At 43.2% G+C, this 23521-nt stretch overlaps 1 protein-coding gene across 4 annotated transcripts in view; it reads left to right on the forward strand.

Moving 5' to 3' along the window:
* The window catches only part of BMF (Bcl2 modifying factor), a 37427-nt gene extending 14150 nt beyond the window's left edge, over window positions 1-23277 (forward strand). For 2 of the 4 annotated variants that reach the window (XM_087722910.1, XM_087722894.1), the window contains exons 4-5: window positions 22547-22644; window positions 22830-23277. In XM_087722910.1, the coding sequence (XP_087579036.1) occupies window positions 22547-22599 (53 nt within the window). In that variant the 3' untranslated portion in view covers window positions 22600-22644; window positions 22830-23277. Of the gene's footprint in view, window positions 1-22546 lie in introns of all 4 variants that reach the window. The other 2 variants (XM_087722906.1, XM_014061133.2) reach the window with 1 other exon arrangement.
* The last annotated feature ends 244 nt before the right edge of the window (window positions 23278-23521 follow it).

Here is a 23521-nt window from a genome sequence, read left to right on the forward strand (position 1 = left end):
GCTTAGAAGGTGCTTTGTGTTAATATTGATAATATACAGTTTGTTTCAAAACTGGGAACTATTTTCTGAAATATATATATTTATAATTATTATTCTTTATTTGATTCTATTGTAATTTATTTACAGAGGTACCATAGCTCTGCCTCTTAGAAATACTAATATAATTATTATTTCTGAATGTAAAGCTGGTTTCCTTTGTTGAGTTATCCTGCAGCTGAACAAAAAATAAAATAAAGTTTGCAGGGAGCTACATTATAAAGAAAGAAGTAGATTTGTTTTTGAATGTCTTCTATTAAGTCTATTGAACAAAGAAAAAAAATAACCAATGAAACTAAGATGAAAAGAATCAAACCTACTCTTTCTAAGTAGTGGGCAGGTTTACTCCTTCTCCTGAGGAGGGTTTCTAAATACAGTATATACTGTATTTTTTGGAATATAAGGCGCACTCCCCCCCAAAGGGAGAAAATCTGGGTGCGTCTTATACACTGAATACAGCATTTTTGGCCTCCCGAAACCCCGCCCCTTCACAAAAATGGAGGTACAGAGGCTTTGGGAGGCCTGCAAAGTGCTCCTGGGGGCTGGGGAGGGAAAATGGGCAGTTTTTTCCTTGTTTCCCCCCCCCCCAAGCCCCCAGGAACACTCTACAAGCCTCCTAAAACCTATGCATGCCCTGTTTTTCACAAAAAATGAGGTATGCAGAGGGTTTGGGAGGCCTGCAGAGTGCAAAAACTTTTTTTTTTAATTTACCTCTTTAAAATCTTGGTGCGTCTTATACTCTGAAAAATACAGTATTTTTATTTTCTTTCTGCTTACCTATCTACCACTTTGAGCCTTGCCTTCTGCTCCCAAGGACAACTTAGAAAATACTTTGAGGAGTATCTGTTTATCTCAGATTTATTACTTTCACAGTGGTGTTAGGAGAGAGAGAAAGAACAAGGCCTTTCTGCCATTCCCTGTATGCTGTAAGGGGCTGGTCTCCTGTTTCCATTAGTCATGGAAAGGTAGAATATTTTCTGCTGACTAAGTCCGTCAGCTGGATAGCAGAACAAGTAGGCAAGGCTTCCAGGAAGCCAAATTTCATGCTTTGACATCTAGTCCCAAATGTAGTTCAGCCTTAAATACCATGAATAATCCAGCTCTCTCCACTAATGCGCTGAAGTATCTGTCACTTTCGAGATTTGCTCTTCTGTTGGTGCTGTCTTGTGAAGCAGATGAAAGAAACATGGTGTGATGGGTGAAGCACGATGCCATGGCAATAGCCCTTCTTCATCAAAAGCCTTTGAGTGTCACAATAACAGTATCAATAATGGTGAAATTCAATTTTTTTTAACTACCGGTTTTGTGAGCGTGGCTTGATGGGCGTAGCAGGGGAAGGATACTGTAAAATCTCCATTCCCACCCAACTCCTAGGGAAAGGATGTTGCAAAATCTCCATTCCCATCCCACTCTGGGGCCAGTCAGTGGTGGCATTTGCCGGTTCTCCGAACTAACAATTTCCGCTACCAGTTCTCCGGAACCTGTCAGAACCTGCTGAATTGCACCCCTGAGTATAAAGCATCGGTGTCATTCTCCCAGGTACCACAAGTAGTCTGTATTAGTTTAAGTTTAATAACATTTATATGCCGCCCAATCCCGTGGGACTCCGGGCAGCTTACAGTACAAAAATAATCAAAATTTTTTAAAAAGTAAGATACAGGAAAGAAAGATAGATATAAAATACAAAACATCATGCACTCCATTCTGAATGGGGCTGGACCGTATTTTGGGGCCAACAGCCCCAGGCCTACCGGAACAGCCAGGTTTTAATGGCTTTCCGGAAGGCCGAGAGAGTGGGAAAGGTCCGGATCTCTACGGGTAGATAATTCCACAGGGCGGGGCAGCTACAGAGAAAGACCTCCCCCGCGTAGTCACCAACCGGCATTGCCCGGTCGACGGTACCTGGAGGAGGCCCAGCCTGTGGGATCTTATGGGTCGTTGGGAGGTATCTGGCAGGAGACGGTTCCGCAGATATCCAGGTCCCAAGCCATGTAGGGCTTTAAAGGTAACGACCAGCACCTTGAAGCGCGTTTGGAGACCGATGGGAAGCCAGTGCAGCTTAGAATTGTTACAATAAAGTGAACTAGTACTGAGGCCGTGCATGCTTCAGAAGTGTTTTAAAACAAGTGCCTTGAAAGTTGCACACGCATAGCACTTTTCTGGTCTTTCTTAATTAAGGCAGCCAGAGTTTTTCCAGAGTTTCTTGTAATTTTGAAAACAAATGTGCTCCTGCTACAGTATATGTTATCCATCTATTAACATGACTGTTAAAGCAGCAGCTGTCTCACAAGGAAACTAAAAAAGGCAGGCTGCATAAATGCAGAGCAGGAAGATGCTGCCCTTATGCATGTATATGATCCAAAGCACTTCTCCTTTTTAAAGCAAGCAAACCCTAATTAGTTCTGTTCTATCCAGATTGCAAATAGATGTAAGTGTCCAAGACTGATAGAAGAGCTTTCCCAAAGCCTTTTAATACATAAAATAAGGCCTAAACCAGCCCAGCAGCTTAGCATGTTGTACAAATGCAGCTACTAGGTTTTTGATTGACCTTCTTGAGTCATATTATATCAATATGGCCACTGAGTTTCTAGCAAAGGTGAGATACTAAATTTCGGATAGGGACTCCTGCTACACTAGTTCACTATTGGCTTCTTCACAAAAAGGAACTTGGTGCCAACCCATCTTCAAAAGAGTATTTTGTTAAACTTTTTGATTCAATTCTCAAGATTTGCAGAAGTGGGAAGAGTTCTTAGAAGGCTCACCACAATCTTTTCTATTTTATAAAATATCTTACACCAGACCAATCAGCTGTGAAGTTCTGAGCAGCTGTCTTTTCCTCTGGGTCTTTCAGTAGGAGGTGATGTTATTGTTGGACACTGGGTGCTTTTTTCTTCCCTTCCCTTCCCTCCCCTCTTTTTCTCTATTCGCCACCACCAGCCTCCACTTCCCACTATTACTTTGTAAGTTACCCTTGTGGATTGTCCTTCCTTGTGTGAAACCCAAGCAGATCTCTCCTGCTTTACAGGAGAGGAGGAATCATCCAAGCCGGTTTAGTTTAACCTACTTAAGACTGATCTGATTTCAGCTTGGGCCACTTAAATTCCTTCTGAGAAGAATTGCATTCAGGAGTTTATCATTGGTTTTTCACCCCAGTTTTTTTAATTTTTTTATTCTCTTACATACCATTTTAAGTATACATTCACATAATTGTTATTCTTCTTTTACATTTGTCATTATACATTTGTTATTTCATTTAATAGGTTATAATATACAGTTTGGGTTGCTTTATTTACCATCTCTTCCGCCTGTTCTAACACCACCTTATTTTCCCTTTCTTTTCTCCCTCCCTCCTTCTCTACTTCCTTCCTTCCTTCCTCCTCTCCTTTCCCTTTCCTTTCCCCTACTCCTACTCTTCGTCTTCCCTTTTCTACCCTCTCTCCTTCTCTTTCTCTCCCATCCTTCTCTCCTTACCTCTTTCTTCTTTCCCTCCTCTTCCTCTCATTCTCCCCTCCTCCCTCTCTTTCTTTTTCTGTTGTTGTAGGTGTCTCTTTCGAAACTCAGTTCATGTTTTCTTGGGAAGGTATTCCTGCAAACCCAAATATAATTTGGTATCAGTTTATCATTGTTGTGGCTTCTGTTTCTCTTCTTAAGACAAGGGCATGTTGTGTCACAATGCCAGAGCTTTGGTTAGGGGTGGGTGTGCAATAAGATCCATAATGAAGGCTGCCATATTTGTAAAGGAAACTTGTGCTTTTATGAAAAGAATGTACTTGGTGGAAGATAAGGAATTCCTTGGAGCAGTTTTAATGGCTATAAATCAAGCAGAGAAGTTTCACTGTCTGATTGTGGCTGTTTCCAGCTGAACAGGAGTGGTAGCCTGCAACCACTTCAGGAAGCTGTTGTGGACCAGGGTCATGTGTGGGATGGAACTAGGCAGTGGCTGCAGAGGGCTAGGGCTTTAAGTTACAGCCATTGCTATTTCCTATAGGAACTCTGTGGCAGCTGCCAAGTTCTCACAAATGCAGAATCCGCTCAGGGAGGAAAGGATGTGTGTATATGTTTGCTGTGGCTGGGTTTCCATGAAGTTCCAGATGTTTAAGATTGTTCCATTGCTTTTCCTACAATCTCAAGCTTCATTTTACTTCGTCCCCTGTTTCTCTCAGACCTCTGCCCACAATTGTTGAGATATAACTACTATGTTTGGGGAGGGGGAGAAATGGTTCTAGACAAAAGAACAGTATCTCTGATTTTACATTCAGCAAAAGAGAACAGTTTTGCCAGCGTGTGGGAAAAAACCAGATTTACCAGAACAAAAGTGCTGGCATAGCATTCTAACTTCTTGATTGTGGTAAATGTAGGAACTCCATATGTTTGATAGGTGAGAGAAGAAATTAATCACTTCCCCCTCTCTTCAAATCCTTCTGGCATTGCTTTTCCCATCCTAGATAGCATTCCATCAGCATCTGTCCCTAATGTCAGTTCTGGGGTAGCTAACTTTGTTTAGAATGGCAAAGGTTAACAGGCCTTTGTTTTTCCTGTCAAGAGTCCTGAAGGGAAGCTGCAGAACTGGTTGTAACACGACCCGTTCCATCTGGGGAGTGCAGCTATCCAATGTCTTTGTCTGGGAAATGTGTCCAAGAATGCCCCCAGGGGAAAAAAAAAAAGCTGTAACCAAAAAAAGAAATGTCTTCCCTTCCCCTTTTCTTCAGGCAAGACGTGTGCGTTGCTGTGGCACCAAGAGCCAGAGAGGAACCACTGCAGAGCAGAAATAGTGTAGGAGCATCATGTGTCATCCAAGCATGTGGGAGAGTTAGTAAACAAAAGCCTCCCTCTTTACTACGAGCAGAGGCAGGCGAGAGAGGAGGAGTTCTTCCTTTTTCAGCTGAAATAATGGACGAGAAAGTGTGTGCAAGCTGACAATCCCGTCTCTCTCTTTCTCTTATATTTGTATATGCACAAACTCCGTATTTGAAACAGAAAGTAGGAAAGAAATCTGTAGGAAAGGAGTTTGTGCATATACAAATGTAAGAGAGAGAGAGCGGGGGTGGGGGGGGGACTGTCAACTTGCACACACTTTCTCGTCCTTTATGCCACTCCATTATTTCAGTTGAAAAGGAAGAGCTGCTTAAACAGAAAGAAGAGCTCTTTAAACAGAAGATAGGAAAGAAATTAGAGGGACACGGTGGCTCAGTGGCTAAGACATTGTCAATCAGAAAGGTTGGCAGTTTGGTGGTTCGAATCCCTAGCATCACATAATGGAGTGAACTCCTGTTGCTTGTCCCAGCTTCTGTCAACCTAGCAGTTCGAAAGCGTGTAAAAATGCAAGTAGAAAAATAGGAAGCACTTTGGTGGGAAAATAACAGTGTTCTGTGTGCCTTCGCCGTTTAGTCATGCCAGCCACAGGCTCTTCAGACATAGCTGGCTCTTCGGCTTTGAAACGGAGATGAGCACCGCCCCCTAGAGTTGGGAATGAATAACACATATGTGTGAGGGGAACCTTTACAGAAAAGAAATACTTGATCTCTTACCAATCAGTCATCCTTCCTCATTAAACCCGAGCTTCCAGATTGGTGGAACCTCAATTCCGTGTTGTCAACAATCCTGGAGAAAAGATTCCTAAAAGATGTGGAAGATATTTATTTGGCAAGGTCTGGAATAAAGGGTTCCCTACAAATATGGAAATGGGGAATCTTCTTTGTGCGGAACTATACTGAAGGACACCACAACACTTATTCCTAAGTTTGTTCTGGTGGTTTATATTCCTTTTGGCCACTTTCATCTCATCCTGTTGATAAAGACAGTGGTGTGTTGTCCAATACTTTTCTGGACAATTATTGGTGACCAGAACTGTAACTTGTTTATTGTGTCACCTCAGAGAGGTATGGTTGCAATCAGATTGCACTATTGCCGGGATGGCAAACCTATGGCACGTGTGCCACAGGTGGCACGTGGAGCCATTTGTCAGGGCATACAAGGCATTGCTCTGTCAGCTGGCCAGCACGCATGCGTGCGCTGGCCAGCTGAGTTCAGCCTTTTTTAAAGCCATTTTTTGCCCTCCCCAGCCTCCAGAGGTTTTATAAGAGCCTGGGGAGGGTGAAAACAGCCTCCCCTGCCCCCCCCCCCCCGCTGGAGGTCCTCTGGAGGCTTCAGGAGCTTCCCTGAAACCTCCGGGGCGCAAAAAACCGACCCTACGGGCAAACCGGAAGTTCAGGAATGGACTTCTGGTTTGCTGATAGGGCCGGTTTAAGCCCTCTGGTGCCTTCAGGGACCTTCAGGAGGCTTTCCTAAAGGTTCCGGGGGACGAAAAATCACCCAATGAGCAAACCGGGTCATTTTTCGTCCTCCGGAGCCTTCAGGGAAGCCTCCTGAAGGTCCCTGAAGGCTCTGGAGGGCTTAAACCGGCCCTGCAAGCAAACCAGAAGTCCATTCCTGAACTTCCGGTTTGCCCGAAGGGCCATTTTTTTGCACTCTGGAGGCTTCAGGGAAGCTCCTGAAATCTCTGGAGAGTCTCTGGGAGGGGGGGCTGTTTTCGCCCTCCTCAGGCTCCTATAAAGCCTCTGGATCCTGGGGAGGGCAAAAAAAGCATGCAAAAAAGGGGGGTCATGCATTGCATTATGGCTGTGGCACACCCGCGCATGACCCCCCTTGCACTCCCCCTGCTTATGGCACATGAGCCAAAAAAGATTCGCTTATCGCTGCACTTTTGTGTAAAAAGGAAAGAACATTGGTTTAGTACTGATGGTCTTTCCTATGTAAATGAAAATAAGAATGACTATTACCTAAAGGTGTTCCCATAAGAACAAACAAGGAAACATGATAAAATTTAAACTATCCAATACTTTCATTAAGCATTACAGCCCTAGTTAAAATGGATCAAGGAAGATGATGCACAATTGGAAGATAGAAGAAATAGTTGAGGAAAGAGATGACTGTTTTAGTAGAATTATCAAAATGACCAGATGACCACACATTGAGCATGAATGAGTAGAAACAACCTTTTCCACCTGGTGCCTTGAAGAAGTCCTACATGGCTAAGATAAAGAGTCTTTCACTACAACATGCAGAGCTAAAATTTACCGATATCCCTACTTATTTCATATCCATAGCCATGGCCCTTCAATAGGAAGGAATCATACATGAATTCAGAGTAGACTTAAATTTGGATTTCCTTGGTCCTTGATCAGTACCATAATCCCTACACCAGCCTCAATAACAAATATTTGGAGTTTATCTGATTCTTTTTTTTAAAAGTTTACATTTCCATGAAACTATGTTTATAGGCAATGTTAAGCCTGGATTTAGTTGCATCTGTGTGATACTCTGTGAATCAAATCAAGCCTTGAGATGTTTGCTTCTCCTTCTCTAACTGTGTTGGGAAAAATTCATTCATATTTTTCATTCATATTCAGCTTCTTGGCCTGACCTATATATGAGTTTAGAATCAATATTTAACACAGACTCCAATTAAACATTTGGTTTGTCTTGTAGTTGATTAGCATTTGTGTTAAGCCTAAGACATACACAACTTGTATTTCCCTTCCCTATTGAGGAGGGGGAGAAGGAAAGTCGGTTTATCTAATAATTTCTTGTTGTTTGCAGGTATTCCAGTATATATAATTGATATATTCATTATGTGCCATCAAGTTAATATTGATGACCATATGAATAGATTTCCTCTATGACAGTGTGGTCTTTCAGATCTTCTAACAATCTACCCATCACTGCTTGTAACTGAGTCAATTCATAATGCTGCTGGTTTCTTCAGCCTCGTCTAGCAATTTAGCCTTCTTCACATAATGTGTGTAAAGTAGGATAATTTGGGCCTGATCATTTGTGTCTCAAGTGAAAACGATAGTTGATTTATTCATTGACCCATTTGTTAATTCCTTGGCTGTCCAAGGAATTCCCAAGAGTCTTCTCAACCCCAATGTTCTAAAGCATCAATACTCTTTTTATCCTGGTCTCTTAAATTCCAATTTTCATTTCCGTAGATAACAGAAAATACCATGACTTGCACTGTTCTGATCTTTGTAGGTGAGACACATCAGATCACTGAATCACATTTCCAATAGCCAGTGGTTTAATTTTTAATTTTAGGTTAACAACAGACATAAACCTCCTATTTGAAGATAGAAATACACAGGATCAAATACTGGGGGAAAAAAGCTTTAAATGATTTCTAGTGCACCTTGGGTGTACAGTAAGGGCTATATTAAAACCTATAACACAGTAATACTCCCATCTGTAGTATGTCTGAGCTTTGCTCACCCATTCTTTAATTTACACACAAACTTCTTTTAGTCATTTGGAGGTTGATAGATTTCACTCTCCTGCTCAACCAATTTCAAGAAGAGAATTATTTATTTAAATTTGCTATAGCCATCCAATAAATTTTTTGAATCTTGTTAAGATACAGATATAGTCCTCGACTTACGACCACAATTGAGCCCAAAATTTTTGTTGCTACGTGAAACATATGTTAAGTGACTTTTTCCCCATTTTACAACTGTTCTTGACACAGTTGTTAAGTGAATCACTCCAGTTCTTAAGTTAGTAACATGTTGTTAAATGAATCTGGCTTCCTCATTGACTTTGCTGGTCAGAAGGTCATGAAAGATGATCACATGACTCCAGGGCACTGCAACCGTCGTAAATATGAGTCAATTGCCAAAGATTCTAATTTTGATCACATACCATGAAGATGCTTTAACAGTCATAAGTGTGAAAAAATGGTCATCAGTCACTTTTTTCACTGATGTTGTAACTTCGAAAGGTCACTAAACGAATTATTGTAAGTCAAGGACTACCTGTATTCAGAAGATCTAGGGAGCATAATGGTGACGTGGTGGCTCAGGGGCTAAGAAACTGAGTTTGTTGATTATGCAAGATTATTAGTATGTTTAATCTAGAGAACAGGGATGTGGTGGCTCAGTGGTTAAGATGCTGAGCTTGTCGATCAGAAAGGTCGGCAGTTCAGTAGTTTGAATCCCTAGCGCCGCCTAGGAGTGAGCTCCCATTACTTTTCCCAGCTTCTGCCAACCTAGCAGTTTGAAAGCACGTAAAAATGCAAGTAGAAAAATAGGAACCACTTCTAGTAGGAAGATGACAGTGTTGTGTGTGCCTTCGGCATTTAGTCATACCAGCCACATGACCACGGAGACATCTTCGGACAGCGCTGGTTCTTCGGCTTTGAAATGGAGATGAGTACCACCCAATAGAGTCAGGAACGACTAGCACATACTGCATGTGCAAGGGGAACCTTTACTTTAGGGAGCATAATAGCTGCTTTTATTGTACCTATTCAAAGCAAGCATTGCTAAATTCATCACTTCAGACTTAATCCCAAGTAACAATGCATCGCCCTGCAGCCTGTGAGTACATTTCTAGCAAATCAAATCATGGTTAATTAGTTTGTTCGTGTTTTAGGAAAAAAAAACAGAAGCAAATAAGTTTTCTCCTTGACTTTCTTGTGGCTCCCAGGGTTTTACTTAATAGACTGGGAGTCTATTAAAAAAATGGAGGCAGTTTATTTTTGCAGGATGAAAGTGGCATAACTGTCAATAAAATCCAGGAGACCTGACTCCAGTCTCCAGCCCTGGCCCCTAGATCTGGCTGAGATAATGCTTCAGGGCTTCTGGGAGGTTTTTGTAGAAAATGAGCCGTAATTGAGAGCTGTATATATTGACCAATAAAAGTTTACAGCTGTGAGGCAAGGAGAAAAATATAAACTGTTACATTCTTCTTAGCTTCCACTGCAGCAGGGGAGGCAAATAAGAGATACGCCTTTAAAGGTGGTATTGTCCATACAGTACTATACCACCAAACAAATCAGAAGTTTTATTCTACTTCCCCCCCCCCCAAGGACTGTTTCTCTTGCCTTCTGTTGTAGAGTGTTTTTGCAACATGGTTCTTGTCTCCTACACCCGTGATGGCGAACCTATGGCACGCGTGCCATAGGTGCCACGCAACACCCTCTCTGTGGGCACGCAAGCTGTCATCCCAATTCAACTCTGCCATGTATGCGCTCGTGCCTCCTGCCAGACAGCTTGTCGTCAGGTCTCTACTGCGTATGCACAGGATGGTGGTGGTGCATGCATTGGGGGCGTGTGCAGGGGGCATGTGCACATGCACTAAAGGCGGGGCATGTACGGGGGCACACATGCATGTATGGGTACAGAGCGGATGTGGGGGGCATGTGTACATGCACAGGGGCAGGGTGCATGTAGCGGGACATGCGCATAAGTGTGGGGGCCGCACACACATTGCTTTTGGGGGGGGCAGGTATGCTTTGGGCACTGTGTCCGAAAAAGTTTAGCCATCCCTCTCCTACACCATCCCCTTTTAAAAAGTTGCTTTTACTAATTCTGTTTAGTTGGCATGATGCCACACAACTCCCAGGAATTATGAGAAAGGACTTTGCCTCGGAGCAAGTCACAATCATTAAACATTGTCTCATTTGGGACTGCTGGCAAGTTTTTTGTTTTAATTAGGCCTAGGGAAAAAAAATGGTTCAGGGCATTCTTATATGTACAACTGTGCGTGAGAAAGGTAGGAGCTTAGCAGGAATTTCTCTGCGGCCAGCAGTGTTTAAATCATGTTCTAGATTTAGTAACTGAGTCATCCTGACTGCTGACAAAGAGCCTGAATTAATGGAGACTTCATTGTTATACCTGACTGCTGGCCTTTGTCTGTTTCTATCTAGCAGGCACCTTTCCAAAGATTTTCTCAGCATTATCTCAACAGTAATACTAATTTTTTAAAAAAAAATAGGTTGGGTTTTTTTTTGGTTTTGTTAGCTGTCTCATTCTGAAGTTTTGGGCTCCGTATCTCTCCTTATGCGAAGTAAGCTTTGACAAAGACAGATTTCTTTTAAAACTTCTTAAAAGATTAGAAGCAGAAGGATACTTTTGCTCATTTATTTGAACAGAGTTGTTATGAATAAAATATATTTCTCTAACAATTTGGTCCTTGCAGGGAAAACAAAAACAAGCTCCAACACAATGACAAATTGTGGCAATGGCAAATTTGAATATTATAAAATATTACAAAAAAAGAAAAAGAGTGAACTGTGGTAAAAGAAAATGTGCAAAGGAGAGGGAACTGGTGGGAATGCAGAAGGTGAATGTATTTCATTAGTTTGTGGGCATGGAATTGACACTAGTCCTTCACACTTTGTTGCTTCTTCTTGAAGCAGATCCAATATTTCTGTACCATGATGATGTGTAAAGTGTGGATTTGTTTATAGATCGGCCAATGAAAATATTTGCGAAAGTGCCTTTTCCTGGTATTGACTCCCCATCCTGTAAAGATCATGATCCCTGCCTTTAAAATTATTTCCTGTCTCTTGTCAACAACATGGACTCTTGCTTTGATCCCTGCTGGGACTTTATCTTTTCTCCTCCCAGAAATCTCATGTTTGCATCCAACTTCAGCTGCTCTTTGTCTTCCTAGCACCTGCTCTGGACCATTGGGGGGGTCTGCAGCAGCCATTCATAACCTGGCGGTCTCCAGATATGTTGTGAGTAACACTCCCATTTTTCTCCAACAGTTGCCTACGCCAGAAAGGACACCAAGTTAGGGAAAAGCTGTGTTGTGTGTTTTCTTTCTGTTCCATGTTTTGTTTGATCTATTTCTGCATCACTTCCATCTTTTGTCTGATCTACTTCTGCATCACTTCAATCTTTTCTCCACATTCTCATTTCAGTAGCTGCTGACTCCTTCTCACTATTACCTTCATCTCTGGCATTTGTTTCTAGAGCTGATGTCAACCACAAAGAGTTGTGTTTGAGCCAAACCCAAACTGGACTCGAATAATTCCACCATCAAGCATCTTATTCTTGTTCAAAGTTGTGCTGCCAGTATCGTTGTGTATAAGAGTTGGAAGGGATCTGAGCTATCATCTAATTCAACCCTTTGTCTAGTTCAGGGAACTGTTGCTGTGGCATCCCTGATGGATAGCCATCCAGTCTGTTTGCCATCAGAGGAAAGTCCTTTGGTGTCAGTTTTTGTCTGTTGACCAACTAGTAGAGCAGCTGTATTGACCTCAAATTGTACTTGCCTAAGGCAATGTTTCTCAGCCTGGGCTTTTGCTGGGGAATTCTGGAAGCTGAAGCTACCAAGGTTGAGAAACACTGGTCTAAGGCATTCGTACAAAATGGTGATTGATCCCTGAGTGTTTTCTTCTCATTGACTATTTTATTAAAAATTGAAAAATTCCTCCAAAAGTGACTGCTATATTTATCTGAAAAGACAACGATCTATAATTTAAAATAATCCCCCACTCGGTACAGATATCCTTGATTTACAACAGTTCATTTAGTTGACTGTTCAAAGTTATACTGGCACTGAAAAAAAGTGACTTCTGACCATTTTTCACACTTACAACCATTGCAGCATCCTCAGGGTCACATGGTCAAAATTCACGTTATTGGCAACTAGTTCATATTTATGACCGTTGCAAGATCATTTAATCTGCTTTTGTGACTTTCTGACAAGCAAAGTCAATAGGGAATCCAGATTCACTTAATGACTGTGTTACTAACTTAATAACTGCAATGATTCCCTTAACAACTGTGGCAAGAAAAGCCATAAAATGGGGCAAAACTCACTTAACAAATGTTTCACTTAGCAACATAATTTTTGGGCTCAATTGTGGTTGTAATTTGCGGACTACTTATATTAATTCAGTATTAGTGAATTCAGTAATTAGTGAGCCTGGTGGCACAGTGGTTAGACTGCTGTACTGCAGGCTACTTCTGCTGCCTGCTAAGTGCCTGCAATTTGGCAGTTCAAATCTCACCAGGCTCAAGGTTGACTCAGCCTTCCATCCTTCAGAAATGGGTAAAATGAGAACCCAAATTGTTGGGCAATATGCTTACTCTGTAAACCGCTTAGAGAAGGTTGTAAAGCACTGTAAAGCAGTATATAAGTCTAAGTGTTATTGCTATTTATATTAAATTCTTAACTATTGATTAACATGAATTCCCTCTATAAGTATACTCTTTATTGTCATTGTACTTAAATTCAACGATATTGGTTTTACTCTACAGTAAAAACTCTTATTTGAGCCCCACACTCTTGCACAGAAATACAAAAACTCAATTATGCACATACATATATTTTCCTCCTTTCAACAGAAATAGTTAAGGCTGAGGAAACAATGGCAGGATGGAGATAAGGGGAGGGAGGGGAAGGGCCAGTGCACTGGGGAGAAAAGAGGGGAAATTGAAAGAAACTAAAGGGAAGTAGCTGAACAGGGAAGGATAAGTGTTAATATTGGTAAATATTGTAATGTTCAAAATTTTGGGAAGAAAATCTGAAAGAATTTGCAAGAAATCAAGCTAAAAGGACACACCCCATTTTGATTTGAAGAAAAAAAATTCTCCTCTTCATCTCTTGTGCTTGACTGAGGAAGAAGGGAGATTTTACAGTTTTAAGTAAAGATTTTTAAAACCTTATTTAAAACATGAATATAAGTACTTTCATAAGGTGGGATAGTTATCAATGCAAATCAAAAACACAAAACAAAACATGAATGCTTAAAATCAAAGTTAGTATATTGAAAACAGAAGTGAAATAGATAAAAAGCAGCTACTGTAGATGGAAAGGGATTATGTGAATATACTTGCACTTTCCAGAACATTACTTTTCTGTTTCAAAGCTATATGTGATTAGAGAAAAAGTGTTATGAGAGGAGAAGTTCTCAGTATCTGAGAGCCTGCAAAATTGTCATGGGTGTCATCACAACATGGCCAGAATCAAGATCTGTTTGGTTAAAAAAGGCATTTGGATGTGCTAGAAACTCAGTTTGAGTTTGACACTGAAGTTCGTAGCAAAACAGGGAAAATGCAAAACAGCATTCGTAGCAAAACAGGGAAAACTGATGATGCTCAGAGTTGTATTCCAACCCCAGCTCAGAAATACTAAGGCTAAAATATCTTAGATATCCAAACCAGACACGCTAAAAACATACACACAAGAGATTTAGTTCCTTAAACCTATCAAGTAATGGTCAACTTCTTTTCTTTTCCAATTAAAAACAAAGCACAAAAAAATTAACTGGCTGGATGTGCTTACAATAAGCATGTCACAAACTTCCAGATCAGAGGTGGGATTTACTTATCTTCCCTACTGATTTGCAAATGTGAACATGCTCACGCTAGATTCGCTCACACACACCTCATCTGCACATGCACACTGCCTTCTGTGCATGTGCAGTGCTCGCACATTACACATCAGGGCAGGTGGGTGGAGCCTCCTGCAGCTGCTGTTATTGGTTCACCTGAACAGGAGAGATCCATCTGAATACCACCTCTGTTCCAGATGTTCTCTTTGCATCTGTTCCATCCAATAATAGTCTCTGGACCAGAGGGGAATCATGCAGTTAATAATTTACCAGTAGATGGATGGGAGAGTTTCCCTGGGTGTTTCAGAAGACAGCTGTGAATGCTGAGCTTCTAAGGAACCAAACGAATTGCCAGGCAGTGTTAAGTCTACCATAATTCCCTCCTTGGATATGCTTTTGATAGAAGAAAGCCATTGCCAATCCTGCCTGAGATTCCCAGGGCTCATGGTCAGTAGCAAAACTATCTGATAGGTTGCAAGCAGTGGTGGGTTCCGATCCCGTTGCAACTGGTACGGTACAATGGGGCCGGGTGTCCACCACATGCACACGTGCAGCATGCGCGCAGCACAGGCATGCATACTTAACCGCCCGCAATGCTTCAACTGCTTGGTGGAGCGTCGCACATGCGCCGTACACTCTGTGCGTGTAAGCACCGATCATCTCAAATACAGGTGAGGGCGGGCGGGCGAGTGGGCCTTTTGGAGCACCGTGCTGGAATGGTACCTGGTGCCCCCAGGTTTTAGGTTAGGTTTTTTTTTTTTTTAGGTTTATTAGCATTTGTAGGCCACCCTTTTCCCTGATGGGACTCAGGGCGGCTCACAGAAAACCAGGGAGAGGGGAATACAACATTAAGACAACAACATATAATAAAATAGTAAGCAACATCCATTCATCATTCGGGCGGGGTAGCGATTCTTATCCCCAGGCCTGACGGGCGAGCCAGTTCTTCAAGGCTATGCGGAAGGCCTGGACGGTGGAGAGGGTACGAATCTCCACGGGGAGCTCGTTCCAAAGGGTCGGGGCTACTGCTGAGAAGGCCCTCCTCCTTGTAGTTGCCAGCCGACACTGGCTGGCCGATGGGATGCGGAGGAGGCCTAATCTATGAGATCTTATAGGTCGTAGGGAGGTAATTGGCAGAAGGCGGTCTCTCAAGTATCCAGATCCACTGCCATGTAGGGCTTTATGGGTGATTAATAGCACCTTGAAGCGCATCCGGAGATCGACAGGTAGCCAGCGCAGCTCGCGGAGGATAGGTGTTATGCGGGTGAATCGGGGTGCACCCGCAATCACTCGCGCGGCTGCGTTCTGCACTAGCTGAAGTCGCCGGATGCTCCTCAAGGGCAGCCCCATGTAGAGCACATTGCAGTATTCCAGCCTAGAGATCACAAGGGCCCGAGTGACTGTTGTGAGGGCCTCCCGATTCAGGTAGGGTCGCAACTGGCGCACCAGGCGTACCTGGGCGAATGCCCCCCTGGTCACAGCCGTTAAATGGTGGTCGAATGACAGCTGTGGATCCAGGAGGACTCCCAAGTTGCGGACCCTCTCTGAGGGGTGTAGAATTTGACCCCCCAGCCTGAGTGTTGGAATATTGGCCAAATCTTTGGGAGGGAAACACAACAGCCACTCGGTCTTTTCTGGGTTGAGCACAAGCTTGTTAACCCTCATCCAGTCCATAACGGCTTCAAGACCCCGGCCCATCACGTCAACCGCTTCATTGATTTGGCACGGGGCGGACAGATACAGTTGAGTATCGTCCGCATATTGATGGTATCTAATCCCGTGCCTGCGGATGATCTCTCCCAGCGGTTTCATGTAGATGTTGAATAGTAGGGGGGATAAGACCGAACCCTGCGGCACCCCATAATTTAGGGGCCTTGGGGACGATCTCTCCCCTCCCACTAACACCGACTGCGACCTGTCCGAGAGGTAGGAGGAGAACCACCGTAGCACGGTGCCTCCCACTCCCACCTCCCGCAGTCGTCGCAGAAGGATACCATGGTCGATGGTATCGAAAGCCGCTGAGAGGTCAAGGAGGACCAGGATGGAGGGATGTCCTTCATCTCTGGCTCTCCAAAGATCATCCATCAATGCGACCAAAGCGGTTTCTCTGCTGTAACCGGGTCTGAAGCCTGACTGGAAGGGGTCTAGATAGTTTGCTTCCTCCAAGGACCGTTGGAGCTGGAAGGCAGGCTCTGGTACACCTGTACCAGGGCGTACTGGTCGTATCCCACCACTGGTTGCAAGCATAAAAAAATGAGTTATTTTTTTCCATAAAATCTTCCCTTTGGCATTTGGTGGCATTCCCTGAGCCAATAAAATATGATTACTTTCTCGCTGTCCTCCTATTCATGTCCTTTTTCTGAGAATAAGAATGGATTCACCTGCATCAGAGCATCCTGTAAACACATCCCACAATTTAAACCAGAGTTTCTCAACCTTGACAACTTTAAGACACAGAAGCCTGGGAGTTGAAGTCCATATGTCTTAAAGATAGAAAAGTTGGGAAACCCTGGTTTAAACCATTAAAAAAAACCTCACCAATTTCTTCTACTTGCAGTTTTAACTTGAAATGCTATGGCTTGCAATAATAGCACTGAATTCTTGTACTTCCTTTTTTTCTGTTTTTGCAAATGGAAAAGGGAACTAAACAAACCATTGAATTTACACAAGTCGAGATGCTGTGAACCTGGGAAAATGTGGTGGGAGGGACTGAACACAGCAGTTGCCTCTTCCAAAGCAAAGTCAATCTGTCTTGTTATTGCACTCTCTTGCTATCAGGTGTGACGGGGAACTAGGCAAGTACTAGGAGCCCCTTTCACTAAATATTTCTTCAAACAGCTCAGAGAGTCTCCATCGTATAGATTCTGCACAAATGTCTCTTTTGGCTAATGAAGCTAGGCTTCTTCCCCTTTGGTTCTTCCTGATTCGCACGACATTGCCCTGGAAGGATTAATGGCATTCTTCCTAAAATAATGATCGGGTATCACATAAAGAACCAAGTTATGATTTTTGTGTAACATATGAATTTTCAGCCTCTTAAAAGGAATTCTCACTTTTTCTTCCATGTTGGTTTTGGAAGATTAAAAATTGAAGATGCATTAGCATAATAGCTAGTTTTCATCTGTGCTACTAAATCAATATTCTCGTGTTTTTAATAACAAGAGTGGAGAATTACAAGGTTAATCTAGTCATTTTCCAGATACTTAAAGGCCACTATGGGGACTTTTCCTTCCCTTTATTCCACCCATTGGTTACCAGATTCTTTTGCCATCTGGAATATATTTGTTCATCTCTTACTCTGGGGAATGTAAGTGATTTCTTTGCTTTAGCTAACATTTAATCTGTTCTGGGGCAGCAGAGTATGACTACTCCATATACCGGACAGGCAGGCAAAACTACTTTTCAAATTATGCAGCTGTGAGTGTTACATTTTGTGTCATATAGCCAGAGGTGGGTTTCTACCAGTTCGCACCTATTCGGTAGAACCGGTTCGTCAAATCTACCGAACCGGTTAGAAGAGGTTCCACCAGTGGACCCGGAAAGCAGGCCACACCTACAGAAGAGGTTCCAAATTTTTTTGAAACCCACCACTGACACACACACACACACACACAAACACACACAGACACAGAGAGAGAGAGAGAAAGAGAAAGAAAGAAAGAAAGAAAGAAGAAAGAAAAAGAGTGTGAGAGAGATGAAAGAAAAAAAAGAAAAAAGGGACAGAGAGACAAAAGGAAGGAAAAAAAGAGAGAGACAGAGAGAGAGAGAGAGAGAGAGAGAGAGAGAGAGAGAGAGAGAGAGAGAGAGAGAGAGAGAGAGAGAGAGAGTGAGTAAACACATGGCCGGGAAGCCACTCCCACCAGGTCACATGGCCGGGAAGCCACTCCCACAAAGGAGGCCACACCCACCGAGTAGGTTCCAAATTTTTTTGAAACCCACCACTGCATATAGCATACTTATTTGTTTGCATTCTGTTGTTAGAGTGCTCTTGATTTTGTGCTCCGTCCCTGAAAGTTTCATTTTGTGCCATTGCAATTAATACTACAGGATGAGACCTGACTCTAGTGTCCTTTAGAAACTTGGCTACCAGTTTCCAGGTAAAAATAATGTGGTTTGTGAAAAGCAAAAAGGAGCCAAAGAAATGTTTGATATCCACTCAGGGGATACAAACTCATCTTTTTGAAATATGTAATTTATCACCCCAGATATTTAAGTTGGCATTAAAGTGATGGAATTAAACTGTTTTAGATTTCTATAAATAGAAAGAGTCGCTTTTCAGAGTGAGTTGGGTAGCATATAAATAAATAAAATATTTTGAAAACAACCTAGTAGATCTTTCATATAGAATTACCATTCATTTTGAACATCTTAAATAAAAATAATTGGTCAATATCCTTGCAGATGGTTGAACTATCATCAGTATGCTGATGATATTTGTTGTACATTTCTATCCCAAGATGTCCAGGTGATGCTGTCCAGCTGATGCTGTCAGCACCTGGAGGCTATAAGCATTTGGATGATGATGAATTGACTTCAACTCAACCTAGAAAGGCAGAAGGGTTCTGTTTTTTTTATCCTCTTGGTTCTGGTGAAGTCTTTGACTCTTGCTGGTACACAATTTGGATATGTTCCTGGACTTGGGATCCTAGTCAAGGGGCACCTGGAAGCTATGGCCCAGATGGTCTTTGCACTGCTTCATCTTGTGCACCAATTGCGCCCATTCCTGGACAGGGAGGCCTTGTTCACAGTCACTCATACTTTGGTCCCTTCCTGGCTACATTACTGCAACACACTCTACCTACGGATGCTCTTAAAAGACCACACACATTTCAACTAATGCAGAATGTGGTGGCCCATATAGTTTTGGATGCTTCACAATTAACCCATGTTGGGTTTCAGTAGTGGGTTTCATATTTTATTATCACCGGTTTGCCCCGCGTGTGCCCACTCGCTTTCCAGGCACAAGTACCACTTCCACACATGCACCCGGCCTTCTGCGCATGCACTTTGCTCGTGCACCTTCCGTGCATGCGCCCAGCCTCAAAAATATGCCTAAATAGGACATCATAGAGTCAGGGCGGGTGGGCAGAACAATTTCCACTACTGGCTCAGGCGAATCTGTCCAAACTGGCTGAATACTACCTCTGCATATCACCCTATTGCTGGAGAAAACTGCTCTGTCTTCCTTTTTTTTTTTTACTGATGTTATTCAAGGTGCTGGTTACCATCTTCAAAGACCTAAATGGCCCAGGGCCAGATCATCTGCGAGATCACCTCTGCTTGAGAGTATCTGCCCATTCCACTAGGTGTGATAGGATGGATGTTCTCAGATCCCGTCCCTCAAATGTTACCATCTACTGGGACCTAGGCAATATGCTTTCTAAGTAGCCTGTGCCTGTCCTTTAAATACATCACTGAGGTCTGCCAAGCTCCTAGCCTTCCAAAAGCTGGGGCAGCCTGGTTTTCTCACAAGTATAAGTCTGGAGCCCAGAAAGACTTGTTTGTTTGTTTGTGGATTTGTGGGGATGTACAGAAGTTGGAAATGCTGGGAGTTTTCCATACAGGTAGACTTCCCTTACTAATTTGTTCAATAACCATTTGAAGTTAATGACAATGCTGAAAAAAATAATATTACAACTAATGACCTTGTAGGCGAGCTTAGCAGCGATCCTCAGTCACCCGATTATCAGTACAGTCCATACTCAATGTAGTGTTGTTTTATTTTCCTCAGCTCTCTGAGCAGAGAGACTGGAGAGGAAGAGATTAAAGAGAACAAGCAGGCGCACAGTGAGGAATACACCAGGCTGTGTGAGTAGCAAGCTTGGACTATGGGTACCAACACATTGCTCTCAATGAATTTTCCTCATTGTGTGCCTTCTTACTCTCTTGTAACCCCCCTTTTTTCCAATGAATGTAAATGCAGACATTAATTCCCTTCTTGCTAATTATTTCAGCACCCAGCACTGGAGTGAGCATACCAAAGGGTAGGGGTGGGGGTGGGGAAAAGAGAAGCACTATCAACTAATTTCCTACTTAGCAGCCACTTAGCTGGAGCACAGTGGCTCAAGTGGTTGGAACCCTGGGCAGGAGATTAGCAAGCCTGTGTTTGAGACCTGAGAGCAGGCAGTGAGGAAAGGTTGAGCACTTGTCCTTCATTCCAGCTCTTGCCGAGGACATGAAAGGAACCCTCAACTGGATGTCCCCAGGACATCAGTGATGTCACTGGCTAATCCTTTCAATCTGGAAGCACCTCAGTGCTTCTGACTCAAGTGCAAAGCAACTTAGCTTAATGACAGAATGCCTGGTCCCAATTATGGTCACTAAAATGAGGAACACTTGTATTGATTTTTAGTTTTCTATGGTTTGTGAGCTGTCAGGGTTATGTTGATGGTATCAGCTGCTATTAGATTATTAGGAAAGATGGCACTACGGGACAGACCTGGAATTAAAAAAAAAAAAAGATTACTGATTCTGTGGGCATGGCTTGGTGGGCGTGGCATGGCATGGCTTGGTGGGCGAGGCATGGCATGGCTTGGTGGGTGTGGCTTGGTGGGTGTGGCTTGGTGGGTGTGGCTTGGTGGGTGTGGCTTGGTGGGCGTGGCAGTGAAAGGATACTACAAAATCCCCATTTCCTCCCGATCAACTGGGACTTGGGAGGCAGAGAATAGATGGGAGTGGGGCCAGTCTGAGGTGGTATTTACTGGTAAATACCACCTCAGACTGGCCCCGTCCCATCTATTCTCTGCCTCTCAAGTCCCAGTTGATTGGGAGGAAATGGGGATTTTTACTGGTGTAAATACCACCTCCGAACTACTCAAAATTTCCACTACTGGTTCTCCAGAACTGGTCAGAACCTGTTGAATGCCACCTCTGCTATGGGATGAAAAAAGACTGAGGTCTGGCTTCTGCTTGTGGTAGACTCCATGGCTCATGAAGACAAAACAATTCTGGAATTGCCAGAGGATTATTATAAAGGATCATTTCTCTACATCCCTGCAGCATTCCAAAACACAAGGCCTGCACCCCACGTCTGAAAAGTGTAGCCTTACGAAACAATGTTCATGGCTTCCATTCTTCTTCCACAAGTAGATCCATTGGTAGAGGAGACTATAATCTAGCAGGGCTCTGGCTGATGTATGAAGGCCAAGTGGCCTTACAAATATCAATTCCTAGATCTTCCTCTCTCCAGCAGCTCTTCTGAGCCCCTTTCCATTCTCTGCTGGAGGGCTGCCAATTTTCTGGAGCATTTTTTTTTGAGGGGGGGGGAGGGGAGGTCATTAAAGGGAAGGTAAGAGAAAATGACCTCTTTGACATAATGTGCATGGGACTCTGCTTGCTGGATCTCTAGATCTAGCTCGTCGTATCAATGATGCCTCTGTCTTTCGACAAAAAGCCTGCATCATACAAAGCCTGGATTGTGACACTTGATGAAAGCTAAGCTCTCGCTAGCCCTATCTCAAGGTAGCAGAGTTAAGAGTTTGAAGCCTCCCCGCCCCCCCAGTCAAGCTTTAAAATGTGTTGCTTGATAATGGGGACCTGAAATAACCCCTGAGTGGGGGGGGAGGGTTGGTTGGGTTTTGTTTTCAAGTGTGTTCTTGCTTAAGGTTTAATTGGCTCCAGTCAGTAGGAAAGGGCTCCAAGACTGATTATTTATGGCTTACTGTCAAAAGGAGCTATTAAAAAAGGGCAGTATTATCTTGGAGATGTTGGGAAGCAAAGTGTGTGTGCGGGGGGGGGGGGAGCGGGGGTGTGTGTGTGTGTATAGGAGTGTGTTTCCTTGTACTGGATAAAATCAGTTTTGCTGTCTCAGCAGTGTGGTTTAAATTGAAGATTAACCCTTTGACCTTCACAGTGTCAAATCACTTACAGATGGATCACCAGCTACACTTCTCTTCTCCCCCCTCCCTTCCCCCCCCTCTCCTGTGTTTGCTGGAAGGGGGAGGCACTCTCCTTTAGGAAAAAAAGTGGGGGGGGGGCGAAGTTGTTTGTTCTTGCAGCTGGGCTATGAGACACTCAGAAGCCAATCTGATTAAAAACAGCACTTGGCTAAACTCTGCAGAATCCTGCAAAAAAAAAAAGGAAAAAAAGGGAGGGATTAATCCTTTTGTGCACAATACATAAAGGGTCTGCTTCTTTCTTTCATAATATTGGAGCAACAATTATTCCTGGAGAAACTACTACTAGTCACACACACATACCCTGGGGCCAATGCATTCCCCCCCCCCTTTTTTTATATGTGTAGTATTGCTGGATTAAAAAGTGCCTGTTCTTAAAAAATATAACTTAGTTTTTAGTGGGACAGGTTAAGCTTTTGAATGGTGGCTTTAACATTTTATGTGAGTAATCTTGTTGAGATCCCTTTCCCCCTCCCCCCCCTTTTTACAGCACCAGCAGAACAGAAATCAGGTCTGGTGGCAGATCCTTCTCTTCCTCCATAACTTGGCCTTGAACGTGGAAGCCAACAGACAACGTGTGGGTCAGAGGTGAGACCTGCCCTCCCTCTTCCAGGTTCCATCCAGTCTGCTGGGAGCACCAAACAAACCCAGGTTATAAATGCGTGTGCCACTGGACAGATGTGAGGCTCCTGTGGACCCCGCAAGGGTGCTAGTTGTTGTACAAAAGACTTGTTTTCAATGGACTCGCCTTCTGACTCCCTTGCCTTCCGTAGTGGGGAGCTTTGGTCCAACACTGTTGAAGAAAGATCTTCCCAAATTGTCTGGCTTATAATCAAGGTCCAAGGAGGAGCTGATGTAAGGAAGCTTTGGAAGAGTTGGTGATGGACTGTTGGTGATATTCTAGGATCGAGGTTTGGGGCAACTACCAGATTCCTGATAAGTAAACTTCGAAGAAACTCTTGTTAACAAGCAACTGTGAAACAGCATATAGAATATGTACAACGGAATCCTAACATTTTAAATACTGGAGATACTGGTGTAAACAAGGAGTGAGTCTTGAATAATAACACCCAATCATTACACTCAGGAACATATAGGCTCCCCTCCTGTCTTTTAACTCAAGTCAGAAAAATGCAGTTAACTTTCTTATCAAATGTAACTTTCTTTACTACTCTAAAGCTGTAATCCTTATAGTAATAAAATAAGCCATTATCCAACCAATAGGATTTCTTAGCTTTCCTTCCCTAAGGAGAGAAGAAAGGTTTGTCCTCGGAGAGAAAAATCCAGCTTCACAAGGACCTTCCCTAAAGCTACAAACTCTCTGCAGTTGGTACTATGAAGGTCAGGATGGGGGGGGGGGGCTTGCTAGTAGAAACCCTGTTTTCCACTGTCCTCATATGCCAACTTGCCTCTAAAGTGGGTAGGATCATGGCAGCCTGGAGCTTGTACCATCCTTTTCCTTCCC

This window comes from Thamnophis sirtalis, unplaced genomic scaffold, assembly GCF_051295495.1.
Source record: "Thamnophis sirtalis isolate CommonGarterSnake01/CBP01778 unplaced genomic scaffold, rThaSir2_p1.2 scaffold_1, whole genome shotgun sequence".
NCBI lineage: Eukaryota > Metazoa > Chordata > Lepidosauria > Squamata > Natricidae > Thamnophis > Thamnophis sirtalis.